Source organism: Phymastichus coffea, unplaced genomic scaffold (assembly GCF_024137745.1).
Source record: "Phymastichus coffea isolate CEN01 unplaced genomic scaffold, Cenicafe_Pcof_1.1 PCOF00001, whole genome shotgun sequence".
In the NCBI taxonomy this organism is placed as follows: Eukaryota; Metazoa; Arthropoda; class Insecta; order Hymenoptera; family Eulophidae; genus Phymastichus; species Phymastichus coffea.
Genome location: NW_026706812.1, coordinates 16880373 through 16892076, shown reverse-complemented (window position 1 = coordinate 16892076; position 11704 = coordinate 16880373). Strand labels below are relative to the sequence as shown.

General features: G+C 32.8%; 1 protein-coding gene across 7 annotated transcripts; it reads left to right on the top strand.

Annotated features, from left to right (window-relative positions):
* Nucleotides 1-7642: 7642 nt before the first annotated feature.
* LOC131669869 (ankyrin-3-like) lies at nucleotides 7643-11618 on the top strand. 7 transcript variants are annotated; one of them, XM_058945509.1, is made up of 3 exons: nucleotides 7643-7805; nucleotides 8210-8291; nucleotides 8381-11618. In XM_058945509.1, the coding sequence occupies exon 3, from the start codon at nucleotides 8392-8394 to the stop codon at nucleotides 11362-11364; it is 2973 nt and encodes a 990-aa protein (XP_058801492.1). In that variant the 5' UTR covers nucleotides 7643-7805; nucleotides 8210-8291; nucleotides 8381-8391; the 3' UTR covers nucleotides 11365-11618. The 7 variants fall into 7 exon arrangements, with proteins under 7 accessions (XP_058801492.1, XP_058801541.1, XP_058801414.1 ...); XM_058945558.1 differs by having other exon boundaries at nucleotides 8210-8303; nucleotides 8384-11618; XM_058945431.1 differs by having other exon boundaries at nucleotides 8210-8303.
* The last annotated feature ends 86 nt before the right edge of the window (nucleotides 11619-11704 follow it).

Genomic DNA, 11704 nt, shown 5'->3' with positions numbered 1-11704 from the left:
ATCACATACGAAGAAACACAAATGTAGAAATAAATTGTATTACTTATATATATATTTCTCTGCAATTTTTTCCCGTTGAATTGGCAATGTTCACCTTCGGAGTACATCACAACTGTGCAATATTATCATAATTACCAGAATACTTTTAAATTATCGTAACTCTGTCATTGTTCACTGTGATCGATTGCTAAATTTTAAGTGAATTTTTTAAATAAATATTTTTTAAATAAAAAAGTTTTTTTAATAAATTTTCTTTTTTTAAACCTTTTTTCAGAAAATTTATTTTTCAAGAAAGAATCTATATTTACTTTAAATATGAAGCATCACGAACATCTCGAAAAAAAAAACAATCTTTTATTGCAATTGCTAAATTACATGACAACTTTGAAAAAAACAAAATGTAGGTTCTACATTTCAAAATAAGATGTACGTATAATAATTATCACGTATTTGTTAATATATCCATTAAAAATGCATCCCTGATACGGTACAGTATTAAAATAGACTATCTCATAGTCTTCTGCACATGTAGAAAAAATTGACATATCCTATAGATGCTCGAATAAAGTAGATAAATGAAATCTTCTGCAGAGTCGTTGAAGATAGCTAAATCATGGTGGAAAAAGTACATTACACAGATGCAACTAATCCAGTTCTTTTTGATACTTTACCACTTTTCGCAATTGCTTTGGAGAGACTAGTGTGGATTTCTTCGTTGGACAGCAGCTATATTTATAACTCAAAATCTTTTCATGATCGTTCTATTTGTTAATATTATTATTAAATAAATAAGATCTTATTGTTTTAATAACACAACGTATAGCACAATAAATATACTGAAAAAGCATGTTTGATCTCAGAAAAAAAAATTATTGTAAATTAACGACATAAGTATATTTAACGTTACAGTAACAATTTAAGTAGCTATCAAAAGTTTACGTAATTAAATTCAGTGGATCTAATGCTATCGATGTACTTGACAATATTGCTGGCGTCATTGAAACCGTGAAAAGGAATAAAGTGATCAGTTTAGATGTAAATTCTAGGATCGTGTACATCATCAACTATTTGGAATGAACTAAAATCAAAGGAAACTATAAGTTCGCCGAAGATATCGTAAATGACGGCGATTACATTCTCAGTGAAAATAACAGCGGCGAAAGAGTTGGTAAAGCGAGACTTTGAGACTATGAATCTATATCTGGAATCTTAGGCCCCTTTCTGAAGTTAGCTACACTACACTGTTTGGCCTTTCTATTTCACCTAAAAAATACTTTTTTAAATATTAGCATCTGCTAAATTCTCGAGATATTGATAATGCGGTATATGCTCTCACGCACGAAATCAAAGAGACAATGGAACTGACCACTTCCGCTTTTTTCCTGAGGTTCGAGCTCTCACCCCCAACAAGAACTGCTTACGCAGACACCTGCAATACATCGGTAACGTCAGCTTTCTTCGCTCCAAGCATAATGTCCTCAAACGCGACGTCAACGATGCCCTTCAATCCGTTCACGACTCACAATTCGATCGATACATCTCCGAAGTGAAAAATAACCCCAAATCTCTCCGCTCATGAACAAGGATATCTCGTTCTTTGCCGATATGCAGACAAAGTTAATAATTTCGCAGAGTCCGTTAGTGAACAATGTTCCTAATTTCCATATTTTCCATACGTTCTATCATGCTGATTTCCACACCCCAGTTACCAATTCAGTCAAAAAGTTCAACCCTTCCAACTGCGAAATCCAGTCAACGTCTCTTACAGAGGTAACTAAGGCCATCAAATACCTCAAAAATAACAAAGCTCCTGGCACTGTTAACATCTCAAACGGTGTACTACAAATATTTTTCGCCACTCCGTGCGCAAAGTGCGTCTTTCCCGCGCGCTCGGCAGAAAACATGTGTTGAAAATCGCACTTTCCACACGTCGTATCAAAAAATACGGTACGACACACGTTCGGGAAAGAGTTTCGTGTGTCTTTTCACCCTTATTTCGCTTGGGCGTAAACATCACACGAGACAAAAATCTACTTTCCCGCATTTGTATTAATTTACTATTTCCGCATTCACACTATATTCATTTGCACTATCGTAAATACAATATTACGGCTACAATATATCCTCATCGCCTGGAAAGTGACAAAATACCGCCCACGCTGCTGACCAGATTTGCAATGGCTAACCTAGTGCGGCAACCCTCGCCAAGAGGCTGTTCTCTTCGAAGATCTCTTTGTCTCATACTCGCGTTCAAGAGAAACCTCGCTATTCCGCTATCAAGTTCATCCAAAATAAAGAATCATTAAATATTTTTACGCTCAAATTAACAGGTTACTCGGCCCGTCTGACTCCCATTGACAATATGGAAACCGTCCAAGCTCCCTTCTTTATGAAAACACATGATCTATACCGATTATACTCAAATTTATTCCTGAGTGCTCCCGGGCGTTACTTACGGTACTCCTTTACCAGTAGCAAGGATAATATACACTTTATGCATATCAAGGGTAAGCACTAATTGCCCGCTCAACATCCACGATCAAGCCCTGTTGCCAACTCATCGCCCGTAACCTTTAACTTTTTATTTACTATGTTACATGTGCCTGTGTGCCTTTCCATTATTTTGCGTCTGTCTATCTTTAATTTAGTCACTTACAGAAGAACATTCCCAATCCTCCGCCTCCGATTTCGCTGCAATTTGGATATGTTATAGCGAATTGAAAAATAAAAGATACGTGTTTTTTTATCGGCGGAAAAAGCTTTCTAAGGGGTGAAAACCATCCTCGAAAATCACCCCTTAGAGCAGTTTTCTATCAATATTTTTGTTCAATTATTATTTTTCAATGAAACAAAATGGAAGTCAGTTACTTTTTTCTAAGCAAATTTTTTCCATTTTATTTCATTGAAAAATATGAATTGAAACCAAAAATATTGATAGAAAACTACTCTAAGTAGTGATTTTGAAGGGTGGTTTTCACGCCTTATAAAATTTTTTCTGCCAATAAAAAAAATGTATCTTTTGTATCTTTTATTTTTCAATAAGCTATAACATATCTAAATTGCAGCAAAATCGGGGGCGGAGGGTTAGGAACGTTTCCTTGTTCTTTGTTAACATATTAACTGCATGCGCTATGCCTGTTATATTCACTACATTTATTTAAGTCTCTTATTTTATTTATAATCGTATTCAACTCCTTGTCAATTTACACTATATATGTTTATGCACTCTTATGTTACTCAAGTTTGTTATGCTTATCTGATCGTTGTTCACGTATTGTTTATGTTTTTTCACTTGTCTTATATACTCTGTTAAACTGATTAATTTATTTTATTTATGTTCTCTCTCTCTCTCTCTCTCTCTCTCTCTCTCTCTCTCTCTCTCTCTCTCTCTTATTTTCCTTGGAACGATGTTTACAAATAGCTTTATGCCAAATCATACAATACCAACTAATTTCACGGTACGAAATTGCAACAATGTCAAAGAACATGCCTCAGTAATCAAAGTTCACAATTGAGCCAAAATTAATTAAAACTGAACAGTTATTTGTACAAAAATATTGTTCTAGACTTACTGTTGAAAAAGGTAGCTATTCTGAAAATTAAAGAGCATCATTTGCTCACACATATGTATTTTATACGTTAGGGATAAAGAAAAGTAATAAATCAAGTAAAATATTTATAATAACAAGTCGGAGAGATGATGGCGCAGCTTGGATAAGCTGGGATTCACCGTTTCAGTTTCATTTGATATGCCTTACTATCTTATTTTTATGAAATGTATTTTATGATAATCTTTGCCCGTGACTTTAGCCAAGTTTCGGCGTATAAAAACCAGATACTCATAAGCAGTTAATTCAATCATTATAAATTGTTTACCATGTCGAAAGGCTTTACCCGGGAAATCCCATTAGTTATCTAAATCCATTATCATTGAATTTCTAAAGTGCTCTTGAGTAAATAGCGCTATCATGAGTGAATAATAATTAATACCCGAGTGATTGCTCATGGACAATGCAACGATTAGCTTCAGCACCATTTCGTGAGATTCCGTTTATATTATCAAAAGCAGTGATGTCGTGAAATTTTTATTAATAACGATTGACTTTTGAAATAATGACACTTGTGAGGAAGGCGTTTCAAGTGATTTAATTTGATATACATTAGTACCGAAAGTTGAAGCTGTGGTTAAGTGAGAATTCTAAAATTTACAGCTCCATCAATCATTATACTTTACACGATCGCTATAATTAATAAGAAGATCAGAATAAATTCGATTAAAGTAAAAGTCAATTCCTAGAGCTAGGATATCGACCCATCCGAGGATTCGATTTTTTTCTATCCCTCGCAGTGACAACTACTCGCCGTATCATTTCAACGCTTTCTTCGAGATTTTGGAGCAGGCACAAGTGCTTGGAATCGATGGCACTCTTGGCAGCACTACTCATCTGCCGCCATTCGATGCGACAAACATAGACGACGTCGGTTAATTTTACGCTACCAATTTCGCCATTAGCGCGGCTTTTGTTAAGCTGATCGACGAAAGTTTGAAAATGACCAAAAGAATTTAAGTTGATTTCTACCGTGTAGGCTGTTATAGGAATAATTTAGGAAAAAGCCAAAACTTTTTAAAGAAAAATAAAGACTTTTTATAGTTACTCGTGCATATGCGTTATTATTAAATATTACAAATTTATATTTAAAATTTGATAAATCCTCATTCGCACAAACTACAAAAACAAATATATGATTCAAACAATATTAGAATAGAGTAAACGCATAGTGTGTTTGATTGAGTTCCTATAGAATTCAATGTAACCAGGAAATACGTTAATACGAGTAATATTTCCCGAACACAAATGGATAACAAAATTACTAAATCTATACGTTTCGAAACCGAAATCACGTATTTTAAATAGCTCTGAATTGAGACGACTAAAAGAAATTATTTCAGATGGTTGCTGCTGTTATTTGACGTTGTATCATCCTTTTTTAATTTACCTAAAGATCTTATGTTGCAAGTTATTGCGAAAAAATGGCATTGTATGAAATATCGTGTTGCCCTTTCCAGAGTTAAGTCTGAATGGAATTAAGTTGATATTCAATGAAACATATCACCAGTTAATGGTAAGTAAATTTTATAAACAAATCAAAGGAGCTCTAATGAAACCCTAGCTCTTGGCTATTGGAACTTACTTTAGGAGCTTTGGAAACTAATGCATCGAATACATTACAAAATTCGATTTTCCCACGGAAATATTGCATTGATAATATTTTAATTGTTATAAAAAAATACTATTAATTTTGTTTTTAACCATTTTAACAAATTTAATAAAGAATCATAATTCACTATTGAAAGAGAAAATAATCGCAAAGTTCTGTTTTTGAATTTATAGTTACAGAGAGAGATTGATGGCTCTGTTACGATTAACTGGTACAGAGAACTGATGCTGAAAGATATCTTAATTATTTCTCCCACCATTCTCTGTCTACCAAAATGCAAATTGTCACCTGTTTGATGGATAAAACTACATTGTTATCAAATCAAAGATTTCACGATTCGAACATGAATATCATCAAAGATTATTTAATGAAAAACAATCATCCAGAAAAGTTTATTGATTTATGTGTGAAAAAAATCGGGAAAAGACAGTTTACAACAAAATGTACAAAGTAAATTAGATATAAAATTAATTGTAAACAATACAAAAGTTAGAATATTAGAATGACGAAGAGAAGATTAAAAATAAGAATAGCTGAACATAGAAGGAATAAATCATATAAATCTGCACTTTATTTCCATATAAAAGAAATGGAACGCAAAATAAATTTTAGTAAAATAATATTTTAGAAAAAATCCGTATTTGGAAGATGTTACATATTTATGCACGTAAAAATACATTAAATCATATACGTATAGAAAGCAAACAAGATTTTTAACCTATTCACAAAAAATTTAATGTGATGGTGCATCTGAATAGCGTTACATATACAGAGTGTCCAAAAGGTCCAAAAAACCCGAATATTTTCTAGACAAAGTAATTTTTCGAAATGGTCAAGGTCAGTCTTGAAGTAACTTTCTACGAGGAATGCATTGGTGACCTTGAATGTGATTTTGAGCGTGACCTTCAAAATTATTTAAAGGTCAGCTTGGTTTTTCTAAATGAGGACCCCTATTTTTGAGCCTGAATTCTGAAAGAGTGAGAATTTCTACATTCAGCTAAGGTAAAATAGGTGGGGACTGAGTGATCCCCAAGGTTATGTGGGGATAAGCCTAATTTTTTTTCTTAATCTTTTTATCCGAATGATCGGGTAAGGATAAGTTCAACAAAAAATATTGGAGAAAAAATTGCCTAAAATCAGAGCCTACATACTCTGTATTGTACTTACCGTGATACAATATAGTGTTTATTTAGTTTTCCAGGTATTTTATAGTATAAGTGGTATACATTTATTTCTTCTTAATAAACACTCGTTGACACCAAAAGTTTTTTGTAACGGTTTTATATTTCTTTTTTTTGAACCCTTAAAAATGCAAAATTAATTTTTCGGAAACGTCAGAAGTTTTCAAATAAACTTATTTACTGAGATCACTATACTATCAAATGTGTTTCTATAAACATCGATAATACGTGCGTTCAAATGAGACGAAAATAGTGCGAATGTTAAATCAATTTGTAATAAGCCTACGCAACATTAATAATGTACCCTGTGCAAAAATAGATTTTCGGGCATTGAAAAGATTTTTTTACCTAGAAGAAGTTGACTTTTCATAGATATACGGTGTTTTACACGCTAATAATAACTAACTAAATATGGGATTGCAGTTTTTAAAATAAATATAGTTAATAAGACTCTAATGCAAATTCAAAACGCAGGCGTTGGCTACAGTCAGTTAAATCAACTTTTTAAATCCAAAATGAAGAATACAAGAGTAAGGTTTAAAAGACCGAGACTTTTGCAACAGCTCAGTTGCTTGAACTCGAAAATCAAAGCTCACTCGAAATTCCAAGTTCAGCAATTAAGCCATTCGAGCAACTTATTGTAAGCAAGCTCACAATAAATTTATATATTACACGCCTATTTGAATATCATTTAAAGTGATTATTTCTAGACAATCATGTTAAATATCTATTTTAATAAATATCATAATCACAGTTGAGATCTCATTTTCTGGCGATTTTTAGTAGAGTGTACACTTTGATATCAAGGCAAGACTACATAATATAATAATAGACAAGTAAGTCTTCTGAAAAGAAGATTGACTTCAACTTCAGTTTTTTACAATTACTCACATAGTTATGTCTCAATCAAGTCAATAATAAAACAAGATCAACTTGAAGCATATCTTTTCAAATGAACCCATCGGAACGGATCGAACCGTTCTAGAGCTATTCACAAACGTACATCAAAAAACACAGTCAAAAACAAAATAGAGAACGTTTTTCAAGTCGGCAAACTTAAAACTTGTCAATACAAAGATTTCTATGCGAAAACGAGAAATCGTATTACGCGCTCAAAATAAAGGCTGTGTGCGCAACACATGTATGTGTACGTACATGTATGTATGTACGTCATGCAGTGCACCACACACATAGCAAGAACTGAGAGCCAGTGAGCCAGTAGTCCAGTTAGTCCAGTACAGCTGAGCAGCAGTGGAGCGACGAGTGTTCATTACTCAAGCGCAGCCAGCCTTGGCTTGCTTGCATATGCGTGCGCAACTCGGATTTGTGGGTCCTCCCCACGCTATCATCACTTCAAATTGTTTAGCGAATAACTGCGTTGTTAACTATGGTGACATCTCTCAAGTAATTCAACAATTTTTTCCACAAAAATACTGTTAACAACTGCTTTATTTGAAGTCCACGAATAGGCTTCGGGTGTACATCTGTATGTATTCTGTATATATATGCAGATAATTAGTTGTGACAGTGTAGACTGACTGATCAAATTGGATTTGTGTTATGAAACTCTGTCATCGTGATAATTTTCTATTGTTGTCCATTTGTCAAGTAGTGTATAGTTAACTTATACATAGCTTAACGATTATAATTAAATTGTACTTCCGTATTGAAGCGCATGTCAATAAGTCTTGTCTCTTGTCTCTTGTTTGATAAAATTATCGATTAGTCCTCGGTAGTCACAATTAGTGTATAGAAATCATATAATTTTTAGTAATAAAAATAAATAATGATTTTTGTTTTCGTTGCAGCTAAGTGCGTTAACCTGAAAACGTTTGCTATTAAAAAGAACGAACTCCGAATCACGGCTATTGAACAAAAAACCTACTCGAGGTATTTAAAATTGTAATGTAACTTTTTAGTCTAATGACATATTAATGAGATAAATACTACAGATTAAGATACATAATTGGTGTTTACAGTAGTTGGGAAAATGGATGAGGATTTGGAGGAAGTTTTCACTCAAAATTGCTTTAGAGTCACTTCATTATCAGATATGATAAAGTCTCAATTAGGTATTAGTTATGGAAGTTATAGTCAATTAAACAAAGCTCTGAGAAGTGGAGATGAAAAAACTGCAAAATATTTGATACAAAATACAGCTATAAGTAGAAGTTCGCTTGCTGACTGTGTCACTACACCATTGCATTTAGCAGTAAATTTGGGAAGTTTGGAAATTGTTCAAATGCTATTGAATAAAGGAGAATCTGTTAATGCTCGCAACTGTAATCATGAAACACCACTAGTGGTTGCATGTAAGATGAAGAAAACTGAACTTATTGACACTTTACTTTCAGCTGGAGAAATAAAAAATATATTAAATAGAGAAAACTTATCACACATGCATATTGCTTGTATGAGGAATCGTGTTGATATTGTAAAAAAGTTTTTGCAGGGTGGAGAATTAATTGATTGGCAAGTTCATCCTAATTCACTTTACTGGCCTGGATATACGTCATTACATTTTGCAGTTAAATACAAGTGTTATGATACAGTCAAGTTACTTCTGAACTGTGGTGCTGAAATTTCAATAAGAAATAAAAAGAAGCTGACAGCTCTTCATATAGCTGATATGATGAGAGATGAGGTCATGATCGATTTAATTTTGTCAACTAGTCAATGTCACTTGACAAATCCAGTGAATTGTGAAGGATTATCACATTTTCACATAGCATGTACTAGGAATAATCCAAATCTTGTTCAGAGCTTTATAGCACAAGGAGTAGATATCAATGCATCTGTTTCTAATAATGCTATGAGTAGACCTGGATATAAACCTATTAATTTTGCTATAGAATATGAATGTGCAGATGTAGTTAAAGTTCTTCTTTCCGAAAATGTAAATTTATCTCTAGGCCTTGCCATTGTGAATCCAATTTTAGAAGTTTATAGAACTGCAAATACAGAGATTATTGATTTAGTTTTATCAAAAAATGATCTTGGAAAAAAGTGCACTGAAAGTACAATGGAGGAATTCTCAGAAGATAGATCTATTGTTGACAGCACACCTTTACATCTTGCTGTACAGTCCTGTGATGAGACAAAATTAAAATTACTCCTAGAAAATGGGGCCTCTGTCATTATAAAAGATAAGCAAGGCAAAACCCCACTTCATCTTGCTTTTGAAAAAAAAGAAGCAGATATTTTAGATATGCTACTAGGAGCTCACCAAACTTGTCATAGTAATCCAGTCAATCATGATGGGCTGTCACACTTTCATATTGCTTGTGCAAAAAATGAAGTAAAACTTGTGAAGATGTTTATATGTAGTGATGTCAACATTAATAAATATGTTAATAAAAATTCAATATTTTGGTCTGGCTACACAGGATTACACTTTGCTGTAGAATTTCAACAAACAGAAACGGTAAAGCTTCTTTTAGAAAATGGAGCTGATGTTACAATTAAAAATGGCATTGGTTTTTCTTCTCTAGATCTGGCAATTAGGTTACTTGAGCCATCCAGCTATCATTTAGAGGATTCTGAAGATATATTGAATATACTTAAATTAATTTTGTCCAAGATACCTCACAGAATTAATGATGATTTTGATGATAGAGGATTCTCTTTGTTAAATATCTATTGTATTTTAAATGACGTTGAAAATGCTTCTCAATTTATACAATTATACCCAGATAAGATAAACAAATGCGTTAATTGGCCAGTTTCTGATTGGTGTGGTTATACACCATTGCATTTTGCAGCTCATTATGGTAATACAGAAATTATTGAAACTCTGATAAAGTTAGGAGCAGACATAACAGTAATAAACAAAGATGGAAATACTCCAGCGCATTTAATATTTTTTACGAGATGTTTCATGCCAGATATTAATTTACTTTTCGTTAGAGAAAATTCTGAATTACTTTACGTGAAGGAAAATCCAGTTGGTGATGAGGGCTATTCTCATTTGCATATCGCATGCACAATAGGAAACGTCGACGCAGTCTCGTACTTCCTAAAACAAGGAGCCGATGTAAATCAACCAGTAGTATTTTCGAAGGTTGAGGACGAATGCACTGGCCATACGTCACTTCATTTAGCGGTTAATAGTGAATTTGCTACAGAAAATTTGATTCTTCTCCTTTTGAAGAATGGAGCTAACGTACACCTAAGAACTATCGAACTAAATACACCATTGCACTGCATAAAACTACATAAACACGAAGGTGTGAGGATAGCAACAGCTCTATTGAAGTATGGAGCTGATATAAATGCCAAAAACATTTGTAATGAAACGCCTCTGTTCTCGATTTGTCGTGAATGGAACAATTATAGTATTATTGATCTACCTAAGAAGATACGTTTCCTCTTGAATAATGGGGCAGATATTAATATTGAAAATGATCAAGGTCAAACTGTTTTAGAGTATATTGAACGGAACCTTGACGCCAACGTGGCGAGTAAATGCGTATTCATGATTATGAAGCATATAAAGAGAAAACAATTGATTGGCGATTACGTGAGCTACAAAAATATTAAGCGATTTAGAGAATTGACAGCAGGACAGCACGAAAATAACGTACATTATAACATGGATGGCTTTGCTACACGATGTGCATCAGAGCTTGAAAGATTGAGGAATACGTATATTGATAATTATACAACGTTATGTGATATTTTACTTAAGAATCCTACCGAGATGACGCTTCATAGTCAAAACAATGAACTTCGTAAAATAATCTCTTCAGCTAATTTTAATAAAATGTTTCCGATTTACGGTCGTTTAATTAAAACTCAGTTTGAAAATGGCCTTAAAAGAAGACCAGTATTAGAAGTCTCTAAACCGAAATTTAGCACTTTAGTTGGTCTATCGTTACCTAGTATTCAAGAAAATATTTTACAACACTTGAATGATGATGATTTAAAAAATATTATACACGTATCCACTTCTAAAACTGAATAATTTGAATACATCGACAAATATCTGAAGCAGTGATCACATAAAGTGATCAATTTCGGATTAGCTTAAACTTCGTAGATCATTATTTTTCTAATATATAATACAACTCGATGTGACGTTTGATATAAAGTTTAATATTTAAATAAATACATTCTATTTTTTGTGATACTAGCTGTATAATTTTCTTCTTAATGTTTTTTTTTTTAAATCTTGCACAGCATTTAACTCTTTTAAATACTTTTTGTGTTAATTAAAAATACACGAACAGTTTATAATTTAATTACTGTAATGTACATTTGTATAAACTTGTGTGTGTGAAAATTGTTTATTTAAATAAATTATT

Excerpts from the sequence above, each read along its gene's own strand:
- LOC131669869 (XM_058945509.1), top strand. The coding sequence starts at position 8,392 with ATGGATGAGGATTTGGAGGAAGTTTTCACTCAAAATTGCTTTAGAGTC.